Raw genomic sequence first — 27,696 nt, 5'->3', positions numbered from 1 at the left:
GGTTGTCTCAGCAGCTGCCTCAGCAGTAAAGTGGGCCAGGGAAGATCATGCACCGTGCATCACCCAGGATGAGAAGGCCGGTTGTCGTGGCTGCTTCTCCTTTGCTAGCCTGAGCAAGCACCACTCTTGCATGCTTGGGGTGCAGAACTCCCAGTTCGCAAGCCTGGTCTGGCCTGCTGGGCTCCCTGAACTGATGTATAAAACCTACTGGGGTTCCTCCAAGGGGCAGAGTGGCCAAGCATCACCCCATGGGGGCAATTTCCCCACTCCCATCTCTGATCTCAGATTGGAGATAAGAGTGGGCAGTGGCCCAGTTACTGGTCTTGTGGGGACACAGGATGCTGTGCAGAGCGAAGCACAATGTATAATTTCCTGAGGACAGAAGAGCAAGATAGGAGGAGAGCATGTCTCCACATTCTCCTTTCGGTGGGGGAGACCTACTTGTGGACTATATTTTGGCAAAATATTCTGTTTTACAAAGTCATGGTATGAGGCTCACCCACAGGGAAGTGATCTTTACTCCACATTTAAAGTTTGGGGCTCCAAAGATGGTGTGATAAATTTTGTTCCTTTCTGATGGTGATATCTACACAGTCATCAACTGGAGAAGTTCTGAGAACTTCAGTGCAGGTTCTTCCCTTGGTGAATCTCCCCTTTCCATTCAGCTTGTTTGTTCAACAAAGGTTTACGTGGTGACTTTATGGAACAGAAATGAATCAGTTCTGCTTCGTGATTGCTCCAACCATACGTTTGGGTTCCTATTCAAGAGAATGACTAACAGCCCAGAAATAGAACAACATCACCTTGGGAACAAACTGTGAGTGTTTTGTACCTCATGAGAATTGCCAGTGACAGTTAAATGATTTGCTGGTGAGAGCAGTCATCTGAGAGTGCTTTTGAAAACACTGGCTCTGACGCACACATAGTCAGAAACAGTTTGTTGGAAGGGTCACTAATCTAATGAGGTTTTTTTGAAATACACTGTCATGCACAAATGTCCAATGTTCAGTTTATTTACTATCACCCCCGTGAGTTCATTCTTTTCCACTTTTCTTCCTCATGTCTCCTAGGCTTGTAGGCAGGACTAAAGAACTCTCTTGATCCAGGAGCCCGGCCAACACTTCCCCAGCCAAAATGGCAGAAGATGCTGACATGCGCAATGAGTTGGAAGAAATGCAGCAGCGTGCTGACCAGATGACCGATGAGGTAAGGGAAATGGGGCAGACATTGGGTTGGACAACCTCAACTCCCTGTAGCCTGTTGTCCACTAGTTAAGACCCTGAGAGTAAAGATAGCAACAAGGCAAGAGAGCAGAATAGAGCTCATTGGTTCTATGAACACTATGCAGGGTTGCCCTGTGTGTAACCCACTGTTAGCATGGTGGAAAGCTGCTGCTTTCTAAAGCAACAGGAAACAAACCCAAGCATCTGTTTCTGGGACAGAATGAGCCAGTGGAACTCACAGAGGGCAGCTCTACTGACTTGTCCTATTCTGGAAATGAGGGTTTTGGCTTATTCCTCAGGTTGCTCTAGAAAGTGCTACCATCCTGTTGCATCTCTGGTGGGTTCTAAAAGTGGAGGTACAGGGATGATGTTGGATACTGCCCTACTGGATATCATCAGATATTGTTGCCTGTGATCTGAATTGGAGAAGCTAGGGACTGAACCAGAGAATTTCTCCATGGAAAACAGGCCTTCCACCATACAATTGCAGCCTTTTCCAGGTGGCAGCAGAAAGGAAGAAGGGTAGTTCTGGAAGGCAGTGCTGGGGTTCTGCCCAGTGGAGGTGGCTTCCTAAGTTTCCATCACTGGCTTTGTGAAGTCTCCATGGAGGAAAGAAGAATGTCTTTGACAACTTCTTTTTATCACATGTATCTTGTGCAAAATAGGTTTATGTTCCATCCTTTTCAGTCATGCTTCTGGTTTTAGATCTGGCAATCAGTCCACTACATCTTGCTGGCTAGATCTGTAGCTGGCTAAATTTCTAGGTGTCACAAGTGCCTCTGGTTGGTCCTTGTGAGAAATGGGATGCTGGACTACCCAGACTTTTGGTCTGATCCAGCAGGGATGTTTTTATGGTCTTATATTATTACCTAGCTATAGATCTATCAGAATGTGCATGTGAAAGCACATGGTTTCTTATGGGATTTGGACTGTGAATGCCACCAGCACCAGCAGTCCTTCACATTAAAGATCTCTGTGCTCCTATTCCTCTCCATTGTCACTCCCAAGCAATGAGAATTTTGGTTGACAGGTCCTCTTTCCTTCCCAGGCTTAAATGTAAGAGTAAGAACATTGCCCTGTTGAGCCACCCTGAAGCTGAGGGACTCATGGCCTATTCCAGCCAACAGGGTGGAAACTGATTAGAAGAGTGACAGTCTGGTGCAGTGGCTAGAGTGTTGGACTGGGACCGGGGGAAGTCAGATTCCCACTCCCTGCTCCACCATGAGGTTCACTGGATGACCCGGGGCCAGTTCCTACCTCACAGGTTGTTGGGAGAGTAAAATGACAGACCAGAGATCTGTGTCTAGTCTGGATTGACATTCCATGGGAGAAGGCTGGGAAATAAATGCAAAGGAAAATAAAATGAATAGGTCTTCTTTTTATTTGACACTGTCTGATATGATTGAGTTTTGCATCTTTTGTCAATTTACCAAGTGTAACTCTCTTACTCTCTTCATTTCTCATCTGTTCTCCCTCTCAGTCCCTCGAAAGTACCCGTCGTATGCTGCAGCTTGTTGAAGAGGTAAGAATTTCATGATTTACCATTAATATTTCCCAGTGGCTCACAGGAGCCAAGCCTTCTTGAAGTCCTGAAACAAGGTATTTGAATACCACATCCAAGCAGAGCAGTGAACAGTACATAGTGGAGACCAGTAAAAGAATACCGATAGTACATTAAAAGGTTATAAACGGGTTGACATTAAAACTGTCTTCCTTGGAACAGGATGTCTTTAGCAGATGAAGACAGTACAGTGTTAAAGTCTGCCGAACTTCCAAAGCAGGGAAGTCCATAGAAATGGGCCCAGCCACAGAAGGCTCTTCTCCTGGTGGACTCCAACTGGGTCATGGGTTTATGTGGAACCACTAAGGGAAAGTCTTCCAGGGACCTCAGGGACTGGGCAACGTGGCAAGGAGAAGGTGCTCTGAGAAGTGGCCTGGTGCCAAGTTGTTTGGAGCTTTGCACACCTTAAACCTGTCCTGGGAGAGAGCAGATATCCAGTACAGTTCCTTCAACATGGAGGTTGAATACTGAAAAGAGGCCGCTCCCAACAACAGCTGAGCTGCTGTATTGTGTAGCAGATCTATAAATACTACAAGAAGTGATACTCTTGTATATGTGCATATGTGCCTATGCCAGGGCAGGCAATTGTGGCCCTTCAGAAGTTTTGACCTACAGCTCCCATCATTCCTCACCATTGGCTTTGCTGGCTAGGGCTGATGGAAGTTGTACACCAAACATCTGGAAGACCATGAGCTGTCCTCCTCTGCCCTACAGGCATGGTAAGAAGCAGGCTGCATATAAGAAGGCACCTGTGTGCCTGGTTAGCAAACACACTTCATGGCTTGACAGAACAGAGTTGCTTTCATTGAACAACAGGTGGATGGGTATTAAACTTGGCTTCTTCATGGTGAGTTCCAAGATGTTCAGAGCTCTTTCCAATACATGCTGGGTGTTTTTTCATGTTTGGACTCTACCCAGACACTAGCCAGACGCTCCTGTCAACACCTTAGACCTTCTTCTGAGTGCCACCTCCGAGGAAGAGTCAGGGGGCAGGAACAAGGGCAGTGGCAATTCCCCAACTGTGAAATGATCTCGTAGAAGTCTAGTCTGTATCATAACTTGTTCTAGCTGTTTTAAAATGTTCATGTTTTGGATTTTTTATGGTGCTTTATTGTACCATCTGTTTTATCAACTGTTACAAACTACCCAGAGAACTTCAACCGTTTGGTAATATTAAAATGATGATGATGATGATGATGATGATGATGATGATGATGATGATGGCAGCAGTGTTGAATGCCAAGCCACATGGGCCAAGCCCGACCTACCTGGTATTCCAAACTGGCCACGGGGGTCCTTGCATGACCACACCCTCTTTCCTAGCCCCGTCCCTTTCTCCTCAACCTCAAATTATTTGGTGGCTTCTTAACCCACCCTTCCATTCTCAAAGACTGGCACACCTCCCCTAGAACTCAGCTGCAGGCTGCAAGAGGTTTATACTGAAACGTGCTGGCATGTTGTGTTTTTTGACCCTGGCAGTTCCCCTCCCCATAAAATACAGTTCCAGGGAGCTTCTCCGAGATGGAGCATGGCCCACAGGCTAAGAGCAGCAGTGCTCAGTGATGAGTTCCATGAATCTGCGTTGTGCTCAGAGGATGCCAGTAACTCATGTGTCCATGAGGCTGTGTGTCCATGGCAGCATGTCTGCTGAGCTTTATAAAAACTCTCCGTGGTGCTGAGGGCCACCCTCACAATGCGTTTCCTGCATGGCGCAACAGGGATGGCTCCTGTGTAGCTCAGAGTAAACATTGCAATGGATGCCCACCTCCCCTGGCCATGTGGACTCAGCCCATTTGTCCATCAAGGCCATCGCTATCTGCTCTAGTGGACACCAGCTCTCCAGGGATGCAGGCGGAGAAGCTCTCCCATCACCTGATGCCTGATTCTTTTCTTTGGAGGTGCTGGAGAACTGACTCTGGGCATTTTCTGCTGGCACTTTCTGCTTTGCCTCTGAGCTCAGGCCCCTCCACTGTGGAGGGGGGTGCCCTGTGCTTTAATCATGAAATGCCTATAGCTATGTACTGAGACAAAATGAAGAATATCCACAAAAGGGAGAAAACACCTTCCTGAGGTAGCATTTGACCTTTGGGCCAATTCTAAAGAAGGAAAACAATGTGGAAGAGTACAGTTTTTTTCTGATAAAGCAGCTGGGCATTTCAGCATGTTTCTTTGGAGAAGACGATCAGCAATTGGGGGCAAATGCCATGATCTCCCGGTGACCCCACGGGTGCACTGATTTTTTTCTGAGTTTCTTGTGGTGCAGTGCTAAGTGTGAGCCTGTGCATGTGTGTGAGTGAGAGGGAGAAAGAGGGGAAAATATGTTTTCTCTCTCAAAGAATAGCATCCGTGAGAATAAGGTTGCAAATCCTAATGCAGTTAAGAGCAAGTCACGTTGAATTACATGTGAGTTAGGATCATGATGCACATTTCTTTTTGCTATGAAAATCATGATTCCCTCCCCCCAACACACACACACACACACACACACACACACACACACATGCACTCGCCATGGACTGTTGATGTTGCCGTGGTTAAGGAAAATGGAGAGAGGGAAAGAAAACAATTACGTTACTTTTCAAGGAAATGTGTATCCGGATGTTGAGATTCACATAAATAAATAGATACAAAGATTATATTGACAGATACAGAATTTTTAACAGGCGAATGTTTGAAACCAATCTGTTCCGTGCAGTTGGTATACAAAGTAAGGAGTTTGCAAACTGCTGCAGCCAAGTAGGTGGGGCGGCTGCATTGGGTGCTGGTGGGAGATTACATTGCCTTTCAGGCGAACTCATTAGCACATTTCATGAGCCATTGAGCGACACCACAGTGTTAACACAGATTCTGGTTAACTAAGGGGAAGGAAAGCTGGAGAAATAAATAGCAAGTCTAGGAAATGGCTGTGCAGCCATTCCTGTGTCTTTAGGCGACTGACACTTCCGTTTAGAGTCTTCTAACTGCCAGCAAGGTCAGGCTGTCCTGGTCGATTAATCTCTCTCCTGCCTCATTCAAAACAAAATCGTTACACCAGAGTAAATGAAAGAAAATGGGTTGAATTGGTTGCCTTAGCATGTGTGCCCTGCCCTTCCAGCCCATTCCATATGCATTAGCGAATGCATTTATTTGGCCCACAGAATCCTGGATTATGCTTAAAGCAACCCAAAACACACTAAGGAGGCAACCTCATGCATCGCTAGACAGAAGAGAAGCCTACAGTTCCCATCATGCTGGCCGGGGAATGCTGGGGGTTGTAGGACTTTGTTCTGCCTAAGCACACCCCGGATTGTGCCCTGAGATGCCGTGTGTTGCCATTCTTGAAAGCCAAAGAGGGAAGACAAATCTTCTGTTCCGTTTCCCAGGAGCAGCCCTCCTGTTCGGCAGAGTGAGGCAGCTGCCTTGGGCAGCAGTTCATCAGGGCAGGCTCTGGCGCACTGCATAGCCTGCCTGCTGCCCTCAAGCATGTCAGAGGTGGCTGACCCTGAAGCCAGTTGCAAGCGCCGGTCTTGCTTGCTCCTGTACATCAACTGAGTGTGGGCTCCACTTCCTCTCGCATCTTGAGCAGCCAGACTTCTTGGTCCAGGCCCACAGCATTTCTGTTTCTGGGCAAGTCACTTCCTGCAAAATCTTCTTACGGGACCTCTGGTCTGGAAAACCAAGCTCTGGTGGGGCAAATTAATTGCTCTGCAGCATCAGTCAGGTCTTGTGAAGCCTGTGCTTGAATCCAGCAGCTCCAGTCCTGCAAAGCTGCAAGCAAAGGCTGCTTTGTCCAAAGCACAGTGTCTGCAGTGCAGTTGGCCAAGTGCAAAAGCCTTGGCTGAGCAAGTGGCAGCACAGCCTCGGGCATTTGCCAGACATAAACGGGCTGGCAAATGCAGTACAGGCAGACAGTGACCACACAGGCGCTGGACTGTGTGGTGCCATGTTTTGTCCATGTGCCATGCGTCCATCTCTTCAGCGAGACTATCAAACCATCCACTGGGTGAGTAGAGAAGAAGAAAGGGTCTCCAGTGCTGAACTGCATAAAAGTAGTCATGCTGCATTCGTCATGCCTTTAGCAGGTGGACAGGGAATTGTGTTTAGCATTTCCTGAAGCAAGGTTTTTTTCTGACTTTCCTTGCACAGTTGAAGGATCTCGCAAACCTGTATCCTGGAGAATAGTTGATGCGATTTCCCCCACCCCCATTTACCACCCCGCAATCTGGGAAAGAATTTGGAGCACAACCATGTGCCCAGTTTTAATGTTGCTTCACATTACTTCACAGTGCAATCCCAGGCATGCTTCCTCCAAAGTCCTCACGTACTGAGTGAGATCTGTATTCTCCTGTGTGCAGGACTCTATGGGACTTACACTTGAGGAAGCATATATAGAATTGCACTGCTACTCTTCCTGAAGAAGCGAAAAGCTTGCCCCTTCTTCCTTTGTCTCCATGACCTGACCTGGATTCACATGATCACTGGAGGAAAGGGGCCTCCGTGGTGTCTTTTTCCCACTCCTGCCCAAGCCAGTCGCACACTTTGCCTAATCACCCCCCCAAGCTATATGAGTGGCTGTGTCATCTGAACCCAGCAAGGTGGGTGGAGCAGGTGTGCCAACCAGCCCAGAAATCCATGGTTTGTTGTAAGGTAGCTTCTGTTCCCCAGTGTTGATGTGAACGTGGCCAGTATGATTTCATGCAGCATTAAATCAAGTAATTGGTGGATTTTCCTGTGGACTCTTTTGCTAGCTTTCCCCCTGCCACACACACACACCCTGTTGGAGATTTCCACTTCCCCCTCCACCCACCAGATAATGCTCTGTGAAATGCCCCACACACCCTGGCCCACCCACAAGTAAGGTGAGGAATGTTGGCTCAGCCCTTGTGTCACATTCACTAACCAAGGTTCCGATTCTGCTTTTAGTTCTCAGTTAAGTGGGGACTTCTCCTTGACTTGCTCATATTTCTGCCTTTACCTTCCTTCACCTTCATCTTGATTTCTGTGGACATCTGTATTATTTAATTCTTCTTGTTGAATTTTCTCTCCCTCGTGCACACACATGCACACAAATGGTTTCCAGTATAATTTTGACCAGAATTGTATATTCAGAGCAGCAATAAAAGAAGGAAACTGAATTATGCCTACATCTTCTTCCTATAACTGATGTAGTACAGGAAACAGCACTCATGAGGGGAGATAGGTGAGCTCTAAAAGCCATCTTGGAAAGCTTGGCTGTGCAGGGAAACAACACATTCCACTTCTCACACTGTGCTGAAATGAAAGGAGAAAATGCACGCACACCAGTCCTTCTTGTGATGCAAAGAATAGCTACGAGCATTGCCTAATTAGGAGTGACTGACGCTCCCTCTTTCCACAAGCCCTTGCAGCTTCCAGAGCAGAACTCTTGTATCTTCCTCCTTCCTCCTTCACCCAGAAGCAAGTTTTCTGTTCTGAGTTGCTTTGGTGCAAACAAACATGCATTTCTGTGAGGCTTTAAGGGGGGAAAGGAGAAACAGTGAAGGTAATACAGTGTCAGAGCAACTTCTGCTGAAGTTGTGCTTTGCTTTTGCACCAACCAATATTTCAGGTCAAAGCTGCTGCTTCGTCCACGGCGCATCCTCACCTGTAATTAGGAAATGCCCACATATGAGATGGCTGTGCTATTGCCATGAGGAACGTTTGGCTGACAATGCCTTGTCTAAGTGTCAGGACCTTCTGTCTTAGACTTTGTCTTTTGCTGCTATTGGTTGTGATCTAGGAACCAGTTCAGAAGTCACTGTCCTGCCAGCTTTTCTCCTGCAGGTGCCTTCCTGCCTTGCCCGTCCAGTCCACCTGTCCAATCATCCAAGTCAGCTGGCCATACGCATGTGAGCACAACATGTGAATAGGGCATGTGCATGGAAAATCCAATGAGCAAAGACCCAGTTCATATGGTAACTTTTAAGATTTTATTTAGGGTGTGGAGAACACTGTTGAGGTCTGGGCTTGCTAGATTTTACACGTGAATGCCCTATTCATATGCATTCTTGTCTAGATACCCAAAAGGATGTGTGTGCCCTGGGTGAGGGTAGTGGGGAGAGAGATAACCTTACTTCCACACCTTTTGTAGAAGGGAGATGGGAGAGAATATAATACAAAAGGGATCCCAGTTCTCAGTACTGGGGGACGTTTGGTTCCCATGTCCAGCATGGCAAAAGTCTGTTGGATGTGGGGGACCCAGTTGCTGGTGGGAACAGAGGTGCTACTTTGCCCACATCTTGCTTGTGAGTTTCCCCAGACTGGCCGATGTGCAAGCCGGTCTCTCAACCAGATGGGCCCCTGGTCTGGTCCAGCAGAACTCTCCTTACATTCTTAAAGGCTGAACTATCCTATCCTGATGAATTCTTTTTCTCTCCTTCTGATGCCTTCTCACGTTGCAATAAATTCCATAGTGATAACAGGTGCATTGGGGAATGTTAAACTCCTTCTATGTTATTTAAGGGTGTAGCTGTTTCCTGTGGAGTCTGTCACCTCTTGCCATGCCTTTCACTGGATTATCTTTGATACTCCTTTAAAAAAAAATCCATGTCAAGAACGACTTGATCTCTCACTAATTTCTTTCTCTGTCTCTGTCTCCGTCTCTGTGTTTCATCTTGTTATTCTTGCTTGGATGTAGAGCAAAGATGCTGGTATCAGGACCTTGGTTATGTTGGATGAGCAAGGAGGTAAGTTTCAATCATTTACATAAGAAATTGAAGCATATTTTCATTGACGTGAATGATTAACTGTAGATATTGATTAAAGAGACTCATGACACATGCATGCAGCTGGGCTGGTGTTTGCTTATGGGTCTGGACCTGCAACTGTGTCAAATACGTACCTGGTTACTGGTGAGGTACACAAAAAGAAGCAAGACTTTTCCTTTGCCCACTAAAAACAACAGGCCTTCTTTGATGGTCCTTGAATCACAGTGTTCCGAAGCAGAAGCTTGCCAAGTAAGCCTGTAGTCCTGAAACTGCTTTCTGTAAGGGAGCCCTTCCTGAAAAATAGAATAATATTTCAGGCCTCCATATCTTGATTATTGTAGCTTTTGCATTGAAGGGTGTTTGGTTGGAAGTTCTTCTGCAATACATGGAACTGAGGGCCACATCAAACATCTTGAATTTTTGACATGGGAAGTGTTTGGTGTACAGCAAGCCTGGAAACCACATGGTGTGCATTAGGGTGGAGGACTGCACACACATCAAAGAGAAGCCCAGTCCTAGCACAAAGTACCAGTGCACGTACCTGCAACGAAATAAGCATGAAATGTGCAGTTAGGAACGCAGGGGGCTGCCTTGCATTGAGCAGAACATCCGTCTATCTAGTTGCACCAGCCTTCCCCAACTGGCTGGGAACCAGGCTGGGAAAGACCAGTCTGTGCTTACTGGCAGCGGCCCTCCATGGTTTCAGAAATGCCTTTTCTCAGCTCCTTCTGCAGATGTCAGGGAATGAAGTGGTGGCCTTCCACATGCTGCCCGTGCGGCCTGCTACTGAGATATGGCCCCTTCTCCTTGTCAGACATCACAGTCCACACGGATCTTTTCAGAGTGCTTTTTATGCACTCTCTGTATAGGCTACTTGCAGAACGTGAAGCAGCCCTTGCTTCCAAGTAAATACATTCAGGACTGAAATGCAAAAAGGCATTACTTTACACCATTTCCCATTGTATTATACCGGCTTAACCGATGCAGCCACCAGGATCTTTACTTCTGAGATGAAAATTTCCAGTAGATTCAGAGGAGAATCTATTGGATTGAATTCCTTTAAGCCAGTATTGGTATGCTCAATGGTCACTTATAAAGGACATTTAAACATTCGTGAACATCTATGGTTTAGTTGTTCTTCGCTGTGGTTTGGTGTATATTGTGCTTCAGTGTACAGACAAGTAAGACACAAGCAGACGAGTGACCGTAAGAGCCAGAGGTGTGTGGACTATTGTCCCTGAAATGGGCACATTGTCTCCTCCTTTTAAGATGCAGTATCATCTCAACCCATCTTTTCCCATCAGATCGAGAGAGAGAGAGAGAGAGAGAGAGAGAGAGAGAGAGAGAGAGAGAGAGAGAGAGAGAGAGAGAGAGAATGCAAACATGCTTTAATGAATGATTTGGGCCAGAGCTGGAATCGTTCTACATTACACTTTGGTACATGATCATGCAGCTATTTTTCTCCAAAGGGATTTTAATGATGATCAATTAATGATATTTCAATTATGAAGCCATTCTTTACCCAGTATGCAAGTGGCATTTATTCTGATAAATCAAAAAACTTCCATTTTGCAGCTTTGCTATGTGGTTCATCATGATATTCCTTCCAGCAAACCACAATTTCAGTGACTTCTACCAAATACTTTAATCAGACAGCAAAATAATGTCTACAGAAAGAGGTTCTTTGTTTCAAATGGTTTCAAATCATGTTATTAGAGAAGACACTGTCATAATAATGCAAGGGAGTTATTGGGATAAGGATCCTGGATTTCTTGGTTTTCACTGAAAATGCCATGAAACGTAATAGCCCAATATGCAGTTTCTTGTGCCTCCATTAAGCCAAAGTGAACCATAACAACAGCTCGGTTCTGTTCCTGTTTGATACCTCTTCTTTTATGACTGGGATTCTGGACTGGTTTTACCAGAACCTATATTTTCAGAGGATGTAGTTTGAAAGCTAAAGCCTTTATCAGAGAACTGCCCATGTCTGACTATGTCAAGGGTGGGTGAGTGTGGTCCTGCAGAATTTTTGGCTACAACCCTCATAATCCCTTATCATTGGCTATGCTGGGTAGAACTGATGTGAGTTGTAGACCAAAACATCTGGAGAACCACATTGTGTCCACCTTGATCTACATGTTGCATGCAGGCTACAATCCAAATCTCTGCAGATTCAAAACCAAGATAATGAGAATATGCAACAGAATTGCATATAGGAGTAACATTTTTAGACATGTTTTTAAGTGGTATTCATCATGACTTCAAGTGCCAAATTAAGGACTTCCTGAATAACAGATTGTGGCATTCTTAGGGAAAAGGCCGGTAATGATCCAGAACCTTATCACTGTGTTCAAAGTTCTGAAATCAAATTTGTGTCCCCTTTTTTTAGAGTGATATACAGGTTGAAAAAAGGATTTCTCAATATTTGGGAGCAAATGTGATTTGTTTCTTTTATGCAGTTGGAATAGCTGTACCTTTTCTAGCTCCTTGGACCTTCCGTTGTCCATGTAATGTGTCCAAATCATATATGTCTCTAGATGATCCAGTTAATGAAACCATTTCTAAATGTTGCCATGTGCTCTTCTTTCAGATAACTTTGACAACAGAGGTTGCTTAAGATCATTAACTGTTATGTAGAGAAGGACTCTGATATGGATCATTTGAACATGCAGATGACAAAGAGCATCTCATTCCTTTGGGTTCCCTTCCCCCATGTTTTTAGGTATTCAGATGACTTGCTTCCTTTAACTTGCAGATAATTTACAAGACAAAAACCTCACGAGTCATCTTCACTGTAATTAACACAGAACAAGAGTTTATTTTTCCCATAAGAAGAAAACACATAGAATGATAGGGTTGGAAGGGGCACAGCAACCATAGGGTTGGGGTCCAGCTGCTTGCTTAATGCTGAATTCAAGTCACCCATCCAGATTTCAACCAGGCCCAACCCTTCTTAGCTTCCAAGATTAGGCAGAATCAGGCACTTCAGGCTATAGGGAAGTAATCTGAGGTCACCAGTACAGTGCAGGGGTACAGTGAGATCACCAGGCCCACAAACCACAAAGCAAGCCACAAAGTACTTCTGTGGAATCTCTTCTGTCCATTATTAAGATCTGAACAATCTCAATGTATACTTGAGAAGAGGGATGGGAGAGATGTTAGTTCAGTTTGTACTTTAATGCAAATGTACCAAATGCTTTTACCTTCAAACCAACATGCAACCCAAAATGTAGCTATCCTTCAAAATTTGAATGCTTCCAAGTTTTGAAGTTCTCCAGTCAAAAAATTTATACTAAAAAGTTTATATTAATGAAAATGACAATAAAGCATATTCTGTTACATATTTAACATTTGTAAAATGTATTTATTAGGCAAACAGGCATAAAGTACATGTATCAGTACACATGCACATAGAAATTGTATAAATTTTCAAGCAACTTGAAAAAGAAAAATTTCAGAAAAGAAAAGTCTGCGATGAATCAAATTTAAGACTGAAAAAAGTAGGAAGTGACAGCAACCAAAATGGACAGATTCATGCATCCTTACCAGAGGAACAAAACAAATTGGTTTGTTCACTCATGGATCTGCAGAAGTAAATTGTGGTGGAGGTAAGAGAAGACAATGGCAAATTTTCCGAAAAGCGAAGGCATCCAAAGGCCCTTCCCTTGATATAGCAGGCCATGTGCAGATTCTATGCAATCACTGTGGTCTGAATATTAGGAAATTTGAGAAGCATTTTACATTAGTAAAAGCAGGAATTGAGTTTTCAGGATTGAAATGGAAAACATAGTTACTGATAACAATTATTTGTTCCATTTCCCAAAATGTCAGAAATTGTGTTACGTGGCACAGTGTTCTGTGTTGCCCTCGTGCCCTTGGGAATAACAGTACGGGGAAGCAAACCAAAAACTTGCCCGAACGGCTGTATCTGGAATGGGATAAACTATTAAAGGCACCACCCACAACTCAGTCTCACCAAGCTCAGAGGGACTTGTTCCGAGATAAGTGTGCAGCTGCGGAAGACAATCGGATTGCAGCTGCGGAAGACAATCCTGAGCGCTTTTGCGGGTAAGAGAGCCCCATTAGACCAGCGGTGGGCAACTGCAGGAGGTCCAGGGACTGCTTTTGCCCCCATTGCCCCCATTCTTCCCCCACTGCTGCCACCGAATTCAGCAGCACCGCAACAAAAATGTAGAGGCACGCACCCAAATCTGGGAGACTAAGATGGACTAATTTAGCTTGGCTTCAAGGAAATGTGTCCATTTTAGCCTTGTCTAGTGATTTGCCACTAACATGCGGGCCCTGTATGTTTTTGCTTTACCATCCTGAATTTTGACAGCACAGGGATGAGGTAAGTGGATTATACCCCCGTTGAGCGTCTTCAGTATTGCAGTCTTAGGTTCCAATGACAAAAACAGATATTGAAGTCCGGATTTAAAGTGACTGGGTCTCACTGATTTAGGGCAGGGGCCCCAAGGGGATTAAAGCCAAGCCTTTTGGTTCAGTGGGGCACGGACAAGGCTCCTGCTTTGGTCCTACTTTGTGACCATGCAGAAGTGAGCATGGTTTTTACTAGGCTTCATTTGTTCAGGCCCAAAACTTGGCTTTCAATGCGGGGCTCATCCCTACAACATGAAAATGACCTATAGCAATGGAGCAGAGCGTGCATGTATGTGGGATTAGGGATAAGCCGTGTGCATCGGAGGGTGTGATTTCCCAGCATATGCAAGCCACAGCCTGCTCCTGCTTAAGCCTTGTTGCATCAGGCCATCCTCTTTTCTCTTGGCAATTGCGGCTGAGCTGCCTGGAAGCACAAGCACTGAAATAGCAGCTGCTGTGCTGCTTCAGACCCACCTGAGCAACGCTCTAAGCTGATGTCATCCTCCTGGGGCTGGCTAAGCTGGCTTCCGGGAAGATTTGACTTGGCAGAAGATCTCCAGCTGCCTCATGGCAAACAGGCCCCACCGAGCTATGCCCAAATCTTTCCGTTTCTCTGTCCTTAAGGACCAAACGTGTGTGTTCCCCTTGAGAGCGCCACATCCGTCTTGATGTTTGGCTCTAGCTCTTTGCACTAGAAATGGGACATGCCTTCTCCTCTCTCTCTGTAAGCTCACCTCCAATCTATAAACCTGCAGTTGACTCAACAGGAGCAAGACCACCACTCACGGGAGACTTCATGCTTTGCACGTCTAAGGATCTGGCACATTCAGGGCTGTGAATGGTCAGCTAAAGGCTCAGAAAGATGCAGCATATTCCAGGTCAAGAGGAGCACATATCCCCTGTCTTTGGTCAAAAGAATTAGAATCAAACATAAAAATCTATAATTATCTCGAGCTCATCTGTATCACTAAGTCCATGGAAAATTCCAAGAGAAAACAATCCACCATGCCTTCTTCTGCACAGCATGTTGCAAATAACATTTCTTTCCCTCCCATGATGTGATGTGGAACTCAGTTCTCAGCAGAAGGTCCTCAGTGTTTGGAAATGCATTGGTTCACGAAAGCAGTTAAAGAACAATCCTATGCATGTTTAGACAGCAAAAGGGCTTACTTTTTGCTGTCTAAATGTGTATAGGACTGGAAACACAGCAAATGCAGAGAATATCAGTCAGACTGGGGCAACTGAAGTTGTCTCCAAGGTCAGTCTGACTTAGAGTAGTCCCCATGGAAATCAGTGGATTCAAACCATAAGATACCTCCCTGGGAAGGGACATGATGTGGGTTAAACCAGAGTTTCACTTTGGCTAATGAGTGGGATAGCAATCTAATAAATACATACATACATCTAAAATCAGCATTGTATTTAACTGTCTTCGTGCTAAAATCACTGCTAAAATTAACAGTTCTCAGTGCCTTCAGGTTTTTTTTTCTTCACATCTAAATGAGGGAACAGGATAACACTAATTCTATTCCAAGTACAGCTTTTAATGCTTTGTTTTGTTTTTTTTACTCTAACAACATTTAAATTAGCAATGGGAAATGTGTAGCCCTCCAAATTTTGCTGGACTGAAACTCTCAGAATCCCCCACCATTGACTAGCTGGATGAGGACTGATGGGATTTGTAGTCTTATAGGATCAGAAGAGCCACATGTTCACTACCACTGATTAAAACCACACTCAGGGGCTGTCTTTCTGTCCTTCCTTCTCCCCACCCCCAATATTTTAGTTCAAGCAAGCTTGGCTGCTGGTGAAAAACATTTTTGGGAGATAATACTGCACAAACATGACACCCACTTTTATTTATTTTATTTCTTAGATTTGTTTACTAAACATTAGCCAAATAACTATGTTAAGTCTCAGTTAACCATGTTAACTATCTCAGGTAGTTCTTAGGGAAGCAGAATTTTCTGTGGGTGCTGGGGATCTGATGCAACATTTTCTGGAAAACCTACTTCATTGCCTACCACCCCGTGGATACACCTCGAGGTCCTCTATCACACAGAAACCTGTAACCTGCAACCTCTTTCCTCTCCATCATCCCCATCCTGTTTCTTACCCATTACCTTCTGTAGAGAGAGCTGGAGAAAGACATTTCTGAAACCAACGGACAAATTACATTTCTTTTTCTCTCTTCCCCACTCCCTCCATCCCTTTGACTTCAGCGACTGGCCTCTTATTTAATGTTTGTGAACTGTGCTGTTTGTTTCTCTCCTATTGATCCAGAGAAGTGTGAATCTGTATTTTTATTATTATTTTTTGTTCCAGTGTGGAAAATGAGAACAGAATCTGCTTCAACAATCTAATATTCTTCCCTCCTGTAGCCTGGATTAGGGTTTCCCCATTGATTAAAATGTTTCTTTCCCATCTGGCTGCCATGGTGTATTTGAAAAGTAGATACTGAATTAGATTCATGGGAGGGGGGCAACTGATGGTGAAGTTCAGGGGTCTACATTTTTTGAATAATGGATAAACAACTATTGTGAGCTATCATCAAGATGGCAATTCTATCCATATGTAACTCAGAGCAAGCCTAACTAAACCCAAATGGACCAACTTCCAAGTAAATGTGTATCAGATTGTGTTGCAAGATCATTAGTGCAATCTACTGCATGTGTATCATTCTTTAGGCTACTTTTGCTTCTCTAATAAGAAGGCAATTACCAATCAATAATAGCATGAGATTCTTCTCAGGCACTTGTGAAAATGTGGGCCGTGTAGGCAAGCACCAGACTAGTGGTGTTCATGAACCTGAGTTGTTATTTGCTGAATTATAAACACACTGTGGTGAGCTTGAAAGATACGTTATACTGTTTTAATGCAAAGCAGGTGTAACTCCATTAAAGCAAAAGGAATTACATTGATCTAATAATGTCCAGGAAGCTATGGAAGTTCAGGTAAGCAACAAAATAGCTAATTATGCTAGTCAAGAAAAGAAATTGCAACAGTCGATTGCATTTTCACACATGCATGCACACACACACACACACTCACACTCTCCATCTGTTCTGAATCCCACTGAGTCTATGTTAGCCTGTCCATCTGCTTCTTTGGACATGGAACTGGGCCCTGGATTTATGTAATTCCTTTGACTCCATTGGGGTTACTCCTGGCATATAACAATGTCACTGACAGAGGAATAAGACCCATGGTCTTCTCTTCTTTAGAGATGGACCACGGCCAAAAAATCAGATCTGAAGAGCCTCAGTCTTTGAAAAAGTTTGTATCTGGACATGGATCTTAACTCAACCACTCATATCCATTCTTAATACCATTCTTAGCTGTGTATTCTTTCACCCACTCTCAAATCAGATCAATTACATTTTCAACCATCATCAAACTCAAAGACATTTGTAAGTGGAAGTACTGTAGATATTTTGTCATGGAAGGCAGTCATTTATATCTTAATGTACATGAATACAAGGTAATAACCCCATTTCTTTCTTTCTCTTGGATGTCATTGATGTCTTAGTAACTGGATGTATTGTATTATGTTTCTGGACTTTGAGGTATTTGACAGCTCCTCCATTTTTGTTCAAATTAATAGACATTGAAGCTTCTCTTTTTCCTTTGTCTGTGATTGTGTGTGTGCTTTCCCATATTAGCAAAGGGCATCACTCTTCAGCCCTCTAGGTTTGCTTCCATCTTTGCTTCAATGCATCAGTTGCCCATCAATGCATTGAAATGCCACCATAATAATTCAGTTTCTCCATCCATCATTCTCTCATGTTCTGTTGAAGACAAAACAGCTGCAACAACAACAACAAAAATACAATTCATTCCATCCTGTCATCCCTTTGTCCTGACCAGAACAACTCGATCGTGTCGAAGAAGGCATGAACCATATCAACCAAGACATGAAGGAGGCTGAGAAAAATTTAAAAGATTTAGGGAAATGCTGTGGCCTTTTCATATGTCCTTGTAACAAGTAGGTACTGGGTACCAGCTCTGCTCTGTAATGTCCAGTTCTTTGTCATGAGTGAATGTCTGAAGTTGTTGTTTTGTTTTTGTTTTTTTTGTCCTTTTTTTTCTTTGTCCCTTTCCATCTGCTTCATACTGTGGGGATAAAATACTTGGTGTTTAATCAGAACAACTGGAACGCATCGAGGAGGGAATGGACCAAATCAATAAGGACATGAAAGAAGCAGAAAAGAATTTGACGGACCTAGGAAAATTCTGTGGGCTTTGTGCCTGTCCATGTAACAAGTAGGTGCTGGCTGCCTGCCTGCCTGCCTGCCTGCCTCATTTCTTGAGCCCCCAAGGCTGATCTCAGACGTAACAAAGCCTTGTGACGCTCATCCTTGCTTAAGACACCTGGCAGGATGAGCATGTGGCATGCAGAGAGAACAATTCTGGTTCCAATGCGTTCATCTCACAGCATAGACCAGAGGTTCCCAAACGTCTGGATCCAAGAAACCGCTCTTGACATTCCATTAAAATCCCTCCCGGGCCACCCGCAACACACACGCCCTCCCACTGTCAGCGTTCAAATTCCTAGCCGTTGGGCAACCAACATGGTGGCAGCGATCCATCTCACAATTGACTGCCCTGCCAGATCTGCAGCTCCTGCCCAAAACCTGGATGCTGACATCGGGGTGTGCCGTTTCATGGCAGTCCCTGTAGAGAAGAGGAAGTGGCCACGTGCCTTCACTTCCCCTTCATGAATGGGCACTGCTGTGACGTGGTGGGCTAGATGAGGCTGGGAGAAACGTGGCTCCATTCGCTGTTTGTGGACCACTTACCGTCATCTCAGAGATCAACGGTGGCTTGTGGGGTTACTGGTTTGGGAACCACTGGTGTAGACGACAGCGGGATTAACGTAGATATTATTAAAATCAGGCATACCACAATGACTCTTTCACTGCGAACACTTTTTAGTCATGAAGATTTCATGAGGTGCTAGTACACACATTTTATGGAGTGTGTACTACACAGCAAGAACAACCTGAGTTTCAAAAATTGATGGCACTGTTAGAAATACTTACTACTATTTTTCTGCAAAAGGCCCAAAAAGAATTCCTTCTTGGCTACGATTTGCGGCCATGATCAAATTTACCCAGTGTTGTCATCTGGAACAAAGCAATGCCAATAACATATTTCCAGGAAATATCTTTCTTTGCAAAGTCTGAAGACAAGCCATGGTTTCTTATTTGACCCCAAGCTATGGGGGATTTAAAAAATATTGTCAGGATAACTGGATCCATTTCGCTAATTGCCTTTTTTCTCAATTGGTGGTGTACACCGAGCAGAAATGTTGAAATGTGATAGGTTTGCTTGCATGTTATTGCCATAAAATAAATATGCAGCATAAAAGTATGGCTCGTGAACTCTGAAGTGAGCATATCGACACAGAAGAATCAGCTTTTTGATGGACGGCAGATACAGAATTAGCATGCACTTAGTTATTGCCAGAATGAATTACCAAAAATACATTTATAAGTCGGTAGGCAGCCCTACAATGGTGTGCATGAGAGCGTGTGCGCAAAATCTTCTCTGTGTCGGCGTGTTATCCATTAGTAGTCCAGGATTAGAGTTATTTACCCTCTCACCTAGAATGGCTTGTCCCGCTGGGTGATGAGGGACCCACCCTACAGTCAAGCTGCCCCAGTATGGGTAGGTGTGAGCAGACAGGTGTGTTAGCTTAGAAAGAAATGTTTCAGCATTGGTACGTCCCCTATATTTCCTTGCAAGGCTGGTTCCTCTATTGGCATGTCTTCAGTCTGAAGGGCAGAGCCCAGATGAAGGCAAGGAAGCATCAGCAAGCAGGAGCCCTGAGGTTGCCTGCCCATGTTCTTCCACGCCGTGGCTTGTATTGCCTTTCTATTTGCTTGGGAGCAACAGTTTAGACACCCAGGAGTGATAGTGTGCAGACTGCAGGCATATCTTTTGTGCCCTCTTCTGCCCTCTGTTTTGGTGGTCTATTTCCTCTGTATTCTGAGGCCAGTGAGCGAAGGGCCAGAGCAGCTGGATTGGGCCTTAAAGTGATCCTGTCCTGAGCAGCCAAAACCACACAAAGAGAGTCTTGAACCTGTGTGGCTTCCCTGGACAAGATCCCTTTCAGACTCCCACAAGGGCTTTGGCTGATGCAGAATTGCCAGCGCATTGGGCTGGCTTTGCTTCTTTCGTCATACTCCAGGCATTCTTAGTAAGAAGGCAGCATGCCCTTAGCTCCATGGCCCCGTCTTTTAGAAGCAGTTCCTTGACGGGATATTTAACGGTGACATTTACTCAGAAGGAAGAAGGTGGGGAGACAAACACTACTGCTGAGCTGAATAAGAGTCTCCTCACTGTGATTCAATGTTCTTCGTTACTCAGTTGAGGCACAGATTTCAGATCTGTTATGCCTGGCTGGCAGCACAAGATGGTGCAGGCTGGGACCCATGACACATTGGGATAGCTGAGCTAACAGCCCAGTTTGCACGTGATGACAACCCATGGGTTGTTTAAAGCACAGGTTGTCAGAGCCACCTGGGCGGAAGTGAGTGCATCGCCTCCCACTGCTAATTGCTTCCACTTTGCATCCAGTCTCCAACATGGGCTCAAGTCCACTGGTTGCTGGGGTCACATGGGAGAGAACCAGAAAGAAACCTTCTTGCAACTTGCCTCCAGCTTAACAAGCATGGGTTTGATGTGACATCCAGACCTAGAACTAAACCCAGCCCAAGACTTGGAACCTGTGTGGTTTTCACAATTCGAGGGTTGAGCAATCCATGAATTCCCACTATGTGCAAACCAGGTTTTAATCTCGCTACCCCTTTTCACAGACTACTAGAGATAACCAGTGGGTGATGTGGTGACCTCTGTGTGTCAAAATGGAGAGTGCGTTGCAGTAAAAAGATCCAACAATCAAAAGATAGGCTCAATTATTTCCATGCAGTAATTGCTATCTCAAAGTCACCTAATTCAAATTTTGCTGATTTTAAAACCAAGCTAGCATCCAAATCTGTTTGTTTCCTTATTTAATCCCATGCAAAGCTTGAACATGTGCCTCAAAAGCAACAAGGAGGTCCTGTGGCACTCTCAAGATTTCAAAGTTATTTTTGTCCTAGGCAGTTCACCCTACAGCTTGATGGGGATCGCTCCCAAGCAGATAGGCATAGGGCTGCAGCTGCGCAACATAAGCCTAACCTGAAGTAAAAACCTATTAATTTCAGTGGGTTTTCTTCTAAGGCCCTATACTTGAGGTTGCTGCCATGCGGTGCGGATCTGAGCATGTTTATTCAGAAAACCAATCCCACAGAGTTTAACTGAACAAGTAGAAGTGCTCAGCATTTAAATCTGTTAACCTACAATGGATTGGATCCAGATACAGACACCTCTAGAACTGGGCCATCGAAATTTATTGATTTCATGAGTCTACTCTATGCATAATTAAATCTAGATCCAACCCTCTGTTTCCAAAGGCTCCTGACAGAAAACAATTTTCCTAAAGCAAATTTTTAAAGCTAACATTTATGAAATGTGTTGACTAAATGAATCACATTTTAACTGCATTCAGATCACATGTGCTGCTGTTCTGAAGCCTTTAAGCAGCGGCAATATTGGACCTTTATTACTAATAGCACCCCAGCATTTGTTTTGATTTTTTCTCATTCCTGCAGTTAGGAGAGCTCATTTTTATACAGAGACTTGTGCTGCCTCATTACTAAGAGCAAATATTAGGGGTTCTAACCCAAGAGACTTGCTGGAACTCTTATTATTTCTGGAAATATAATAAGCTTCCGTCATATTCAATTTGTAATCTCGGTTAATTGTAGCACTAAAACAGCACACCAGGATGCTGCACATACTGCTATGATCTGCCGCTACTGGTATGCCTGGATTTTAATTTCTTGGTGGTGGCTCAGTCAAAGATGGGTCCTCTGGAAAACTGCACAACTGATTTCAGAGATCTGCGAGACATTTCCCGTGGCCAAACGTTGGCGAATCTCAGTCTGGCTGACGATCCACTTTTGCCTGTGTCCCACTGCTGTGTAGGCTGTTATTGCTAGCGCATTCCGAGAATGTTGACCGACCAGGGCAGCCGTGCTTTATCGAGAATGCTTAACTTATTCATGCCTGTAGCTGGTGCATGAAAAATGAACCACACACACGGAGGAACTTCCCTTTCTGATGCTCAATGGCTACACATGCTTGTACACACATACATATATATATATATATGTATATATATATATGTTTTTTTCCCGCACTCATCATCCCACTCTGGCCTGATTTTACTTTTTGTCTCTGTGGACAAAGGTTTGTACATCAGCTCTAGATGTATAGTTACTCCTTTCAAGTACCGATATATTATTACAATTGCTCGTTCAATTGCCCTCACTGTGACTCATAAGGCAAACAAGCCAACCTGCCATGATCCTGATATAAGGTTGGCAAGGTTGGTGGATGTATACAATCACTGTGCCACGCATTTGAAAAAAGAACCTTGGCCATGGCACTGTGCCTAAAAAAGGCCTGTCTGTCTGTCTGTCTGTCTTTTTATAACAAAATCTAAGATGGTGTGTTGTTGTGATGTGATATACACACTACACTTGGTGGTTTTCCTTTCACGTCAGTCCAGCAGTCCGTCCTCTATGTTACATGTCCTACTATATACATGTGTCAGGAGATACAGCCAAATGTTTTCTAGTCATCTTTATTTTTCCTGATTTTTATTGTTTTGCCTCCCTCCAAAAAAATCAATCAAACAAACAGTAAGCCAACCAAAACAATGAATGTCACCAACTTGGCCATTGGAACTGATTCCACTGAAAATGAAATTTCTAGGCATCACAGTTGTGGCAGCAAAGCTTAAATCGAATAAAACAAAACATATTTGTTCAGGTTTATGATATATCGGTATACCACAATGTCCCCTTTCTCAAACCCTCATTTGCTTGACTCAGCTCTTAGCTTGAAGAAGTAATCTTGCTGTTGTATTTTTGGCAGTTGTCTCTCCCCATGTGGGGCTTCGTTACTCACCTTCTGTTTTTGCATAGGCTTAAATCAAGTGATGCTTATAAAAAAGCTTGGGGCAATAATCAAGATGGGGTTGTAGCCAGCCAGCCTGCACGAGTCGTGGATGAGCGAGAACAGATGGCCATCAGTGGAGGATTTATCCGCAGGTGAGAGTGGTGGGTTGTTGCAGTTCTTCCCCCTTTTTATCTTTTCCTGTCTTCTTTGCTGCCATTGGCATATTAGGAGTGTTTCCATATGGTCCTAGAGAGAGTCATTTATCCGTTTTAACTACAGTGGATTCTCTAGTTGACAATGACCTGCTGAATTAGCCTGACTGCTTCAAAAATGTCCATGGACATTCCATGCCTCTTTTGAGAAGAGTTCTTTAAAACTTCAAATTGGACCATAGGCCCCAGAATTATAGGATCTTTGGAAGCACAAGCCTGGGGGCTCCACTAGTGTTTTTGGACACCAGTATGGCCACAGACACCGCTCTGGGCATTCTCTAAGATCTGTGCCATTCCTAAATGTTTAACCTTTTTTTCTTTAACTAGAAGGTTGATCTGCCGAAAAGTGGTCTGTTGCATTTCAGCCCTGTCATAATTTGGGTTCAAAAGTTGGTTGGTTGGTTGTTTCCGGGACTCAGGCCCCACCTCTGCCTTGAACCTAGGCTCTTGGGAACGATACTTTTCTTCTCCTCTCACTGGTTTGCCTTCTGGGAAATGAGCATTTGCTGACTGGCCATGCCTACTATGGCAGCCATTTTGTGGATGGACAGAGCCCCCACGGCACCCTTGAAACTCTCTCAAGATTCCAAATGTTCCCAACAACCCTCAAATAGCCGGGGGACCTTTGGCATGGGCTTTGAATGCATTTCTCCGACAGAGTTTTGGGGGGCAACCAAGCCATCCCTGCCTTTCACTATGAACCCTAACCCAATAGGAGCTATGAGGGCAACCATCTCCTTTGCAGAACGCTGCAGTCACTTCTCCTCTTCTTCTCCCCTCCTAATTGTAGGGTAATACAGAGCTTTCCTGAAATCTATGGTAGTCTAAACAAGTCTGCAGGGTTCATAGCTCCAGACTACAAAGTTGGTGACTGTCCCTTACCATCATGTGGCAAGTGGGGAGGGAGTATCCAAAGCCACAGAAAACTCTGCAAAACACACATTTTGATGGTGGCTGTGGTGGCCGTGGTGGCAACATTGCCAGGGCTGCCTGCATCTGGAGACTTGCCCTTAATTTTAGCCTTGTGTGTTGATAAAAGGACAGCCAGAGTGGCATATTTTACAGTGCTAAGCTCAAACATGGAAGATTTGTGTTCTATTGGGCACTTGGCCATGAAGCTCACTGGGTGACTTTGGGCCAGTCACTGACTTTCAGCTAACCTCCCCTAAAGAAATGACGGAGAAGAGGACTGTGTAAGGCATCTTGGGTTCCTAGAAAGTGGGAAGAATGGCTAATAAGCCATTCAATGGGTAATAAGGAGGAAGGGAGGGAGGGAGGGAGGGAGGAAAATAAGGGCAATGATCATAATAAATAGGAAAATGCATGGTATAGCCACGCACGGTTACATGATACCACTGCCTAAAGCAGGGGCTTCCAACCATTTCAGCCCATGGGCTCATTTGGCATTTTGAAAGAGTGCCCTGGGTGCTATCATTTTGGGGGGTGGTCAGCAGGAGTGCCCTCATATGTGTGTGTGTGCCCATGCCTTGTGCACTTCTCTTTCTTTCTCTTGACTTTCCCCCTACTTTTTCCCACCCTCCTACTCACCCACCTTTCACTCCCTCCCTCCCTATCTCTGGCTCCTCTCCGTCTCTGACAAAGGAAACGTTATCCAATAGACTTGTATTATGGAGACAATTATTTTTTCATTATTTTAAGAATGTGTGTGCTGTACTTTGTTATAAGTATTTCCAGGAGGCCTGGCAAATGAGCATTGTTTCATGATTCAGCAGTAAGAAGGAAGCTAGTCAATCCCTTTGAACAGGCAAAGGGCTCCAGTAATTTATTCTTATTCTTTATTTCAGCACTATACTGCCTGAAAGCTGAAGCTCTCTGGGCAGTTTACAACGATTTTGGATGGATCGGTAACTTATGAAACAATTCAGTCCATTGTTACTCCTTATTCCTTGGCAGGGTAACAAATGATGCCCGAGAAGGCGAGATGGATGAAAACCTGGAGCAGGTCAGCGGCATCATTGGGAACCTCCGTCACATGGCCCTGGACATGGGCAATGAGATTGACACACAGAACCGCCAAATTGACAGGATCATGGAGAAGGTAGGGCTACAGGGGGAACATCGTGGAGAATATAGGGTGCCATTCACCCACTATGTCCCCTTTATGAATATGTTGTTTTGGATCAGAAAGTTGGTATATACAGGAAAGCGGGAGATGCTGCTGCATGCTAGGCCAGGGTTAATGCAGTGCAAATCATTTCAGTGTGGTCACTTCACTTTTAATTGCACAGGCATAGCTGCAGTGGGACACAAGGACTGGGGACCTATGGATGATGATGATGATAATGAAGAAAAATAGCATTTCTATTCTACCCAATTCTCTGGGTGGTCACAACAATAAGTCACCCATCCAAATTTCAACCAGGCCTGATCCTGCTTAGTTTCCAAGATGAGGCAGCATCAGGCACTTAAGGCTGTACGGAAGGTATATAAAGTAAAGCTTGTGGCCAGCCTTTGCTACGCCTTCCCACAATAAGTGGCCCTTCCTTCCTGGAGGTTGGGTTGTTGTTTTATTTTGCCCGGGAAGCAGGTGGAGTAGAGAAGGCCTGCTAATGGCAGGAATGGGAGCAAATATAATTGCAAGCCAAATCTGAATTCAAAAGGAAGCTTGTCCTCACTAGGGTGGCCTTGTATCTTATATACTCTGCATAGTCCCCTATCAAAAGGCCTGCGAGAGAACAGTCCTCTGTTTGAAGGTGTCCTCTATAGGAAAGGCTGCCTAGTCCAAGTCCAGTTTAAAGCAGGGTGTTTGAGGTTGTCTGTCAGCCCTCAGCACCTTAGCCAGCACATAGGCCACCTGGCCACAGTCTTCCACACTACGCTGAGATGTATCATTACATGTCCACTCAAATAAATTCTAGCTATTATCTCCAGATTGGCATCTAGACACATACACTAGCCTAAGTAAATCTTGTGCAAATCAGTGCCTCTTCTGATCTCTTTCTTGATGATGCAGGTCCCCTTTCTTTCTTTCTTTCTTTCTGACAACATGCAGTTGGTCACTGATGCACAAAGGGATGTAGCTTTTCAAACTGGTGGTGCCCATACACCTAAATCCCCCAGTCCGAACTTCAACCCCATCACTGGTCCTTACGAGAGTGCCCGATGTTCTTCAGAGCTAACCAACAGACAGTCTGGGACAGTTCACCTTGCTGGCCTTCACCATGCCTTCTCCCTGCTGCCCACGCAAAGGCGTCCAGCCGCAGGGAGAAGAATGAGCAGCTCTAAGCTATGAGTTACCCAGTGCAGTGATCGGGGAGCTGGGCCAGCACCGCAGAAATGCTGCTTCTGCTGCTGCTGGCTTTTCTGTGCCATGTCCTGGCACTCCTGACTCTGTGCCACCCTCCCTGGATTGGAACATCACTCTGAACATGCACTGGGGACCCGTGCTTGAATTGCCGTTGTTCATGCTGGCGTACATCTTCCACAATTACTTTCCCCCCTTTCCTTCCCCTTCTTTTCTCCTCCCTCTTGTCCTCCCATTCAGGCTGTTTCCAACAAAACCAGGATCGATGAGGCCAATCAACGTGCAACAAAGATGCTGGGCAGCGGCTAAATGCGCCCGAGTGCAGATCTTCGCCACGCTGCCCGCTCCGGGCAGCCCCGTCACGCTTTTCCTCATGGTATTGACCACCTAGGTTTGCACACCTGCACATATCCATCCCTCTTCTCCCCGCATTCTAAATGTTGTCCTGTGTAGGTTGTCAGCTTTCCAAAAATGATACTTGTAAATTTATTTTTATTTCCCAGATCTCTTCCTTTCCAAAGGTTGTATATAGTACTGGTTTGATGGCTATAGCTCATGTTCAATTTCATTTGTTGGGGGTTTTTCTTCCCTTCCGTTCCTCCCTTTCCTTTCTTGTCTGTCTGTTTTTGGTTGGTGGGTTTGTTTTTTAAACTTTACGATGTTTTTGCTGAATGACAAAAATGTAGGAATGCTCAACGTGCTGTTAAACTTTTAACTATAAAGTATTGTTCTTGTAAAACTGTTAACATTCCACAGAGCTACTCCCAGCAGTCTTTTCTTCAGATGTCACGTTGTTTAAGCACTTAAAGATTTGGTGTTCTCTCAGTTATCCATTGCTGTCATCAGTTGTTATGAGTTCATGATTAGACAATGTGGAATTATATAACTTATAACAAGCATTGCACTAAATCAGAAAAAAGTGATGTGATTTATGCATTTATTGCATGAGAAATACTTTTAGACTCCTTAACTTAAGTGAGACCTTTCCATGGCAGTAGCAACATCAACAACGACAAAAGGAAACAAAAAATTCGCATGCTCGGTATTGGGACACTGTCAGGACTATGTTATACCAGCAAGTTTGCAGTAGTGCCACTTTCTTTCTTCTTGTCAATATATATATATATATATTATATATATATAAATATAAATATATATAGTTATGAGCCATGTTCTTTTCTTTCCTTTTCTTTTTTCTACTTTTAATTTCAAAAGAGGTTTGACACTCCTCATTTAACCATTCCCAGCAAATTAAACGTTTGGCTGAAAATTACGTCAAGGATACACACATGCACACACATGCACACACACAAAGCATCAACAAATAAGAAATTGGTGT

At 44.5% G+C, this 27,696-nt stretch overlaps 1 protein-coding gene across 2 annotated transcripts; it reads left to right on the top strand.

The window, feature by feature from the left end:
* Positions 1–1,134: 1,134 nt before the first annotated feature.
* Positions 1,135–26,666, top strand: SNAP25 (synaptosome associated protein 25). Of its 2 annotated transcripts, none has more exons than XM_044454480.1 (7): positions 1,135–1,206; positions 2,704–2,745; positions 9,419–9,467; positions 18,014–18,131; positions 22,907–23,032; positions 25,007–25,151; positions 26,598–26,666. In XM_044454480.1, the coding sequence occupies exons 1-7, from the start codon at positions 1,135–1,137 to the stop codon at positions 26,664–26,666; spliced, it is 621 nt and encodes a 206-aa protein (XP_044310415.1). The 2 variants fall into 2 exon arrangements, with proteins under 2 accessions (XP_044310415.1, XP_044310414.1); XM_044454479.1 differs by lacking the exon at positions 18,014–18,131 and adding an exon at positions 17,736–17,853.
* The last annotated feature ends 1,030 nt before the right edge of the window (positions 26,667–27,696 follow it).

The sequence above is a fragment of the Varanus komodoensis genome, unplaced genomic scaffold, assembly GCF_004798865.1.
Source record: "Varanus komodoensis strain SLA01 unplaced genomic scaffold, ASM479886v1 scaffold7_3, whole genome shotgun sequence".
NCBI lineage: Eukaryota > Metazoa > Chordata > Lepidosauria > Squamata > Varanidae > Varanus > Varanus komodoensis.
This window is presented reverse-complemented; position numbering and strand designations above follow the sequence as displayed.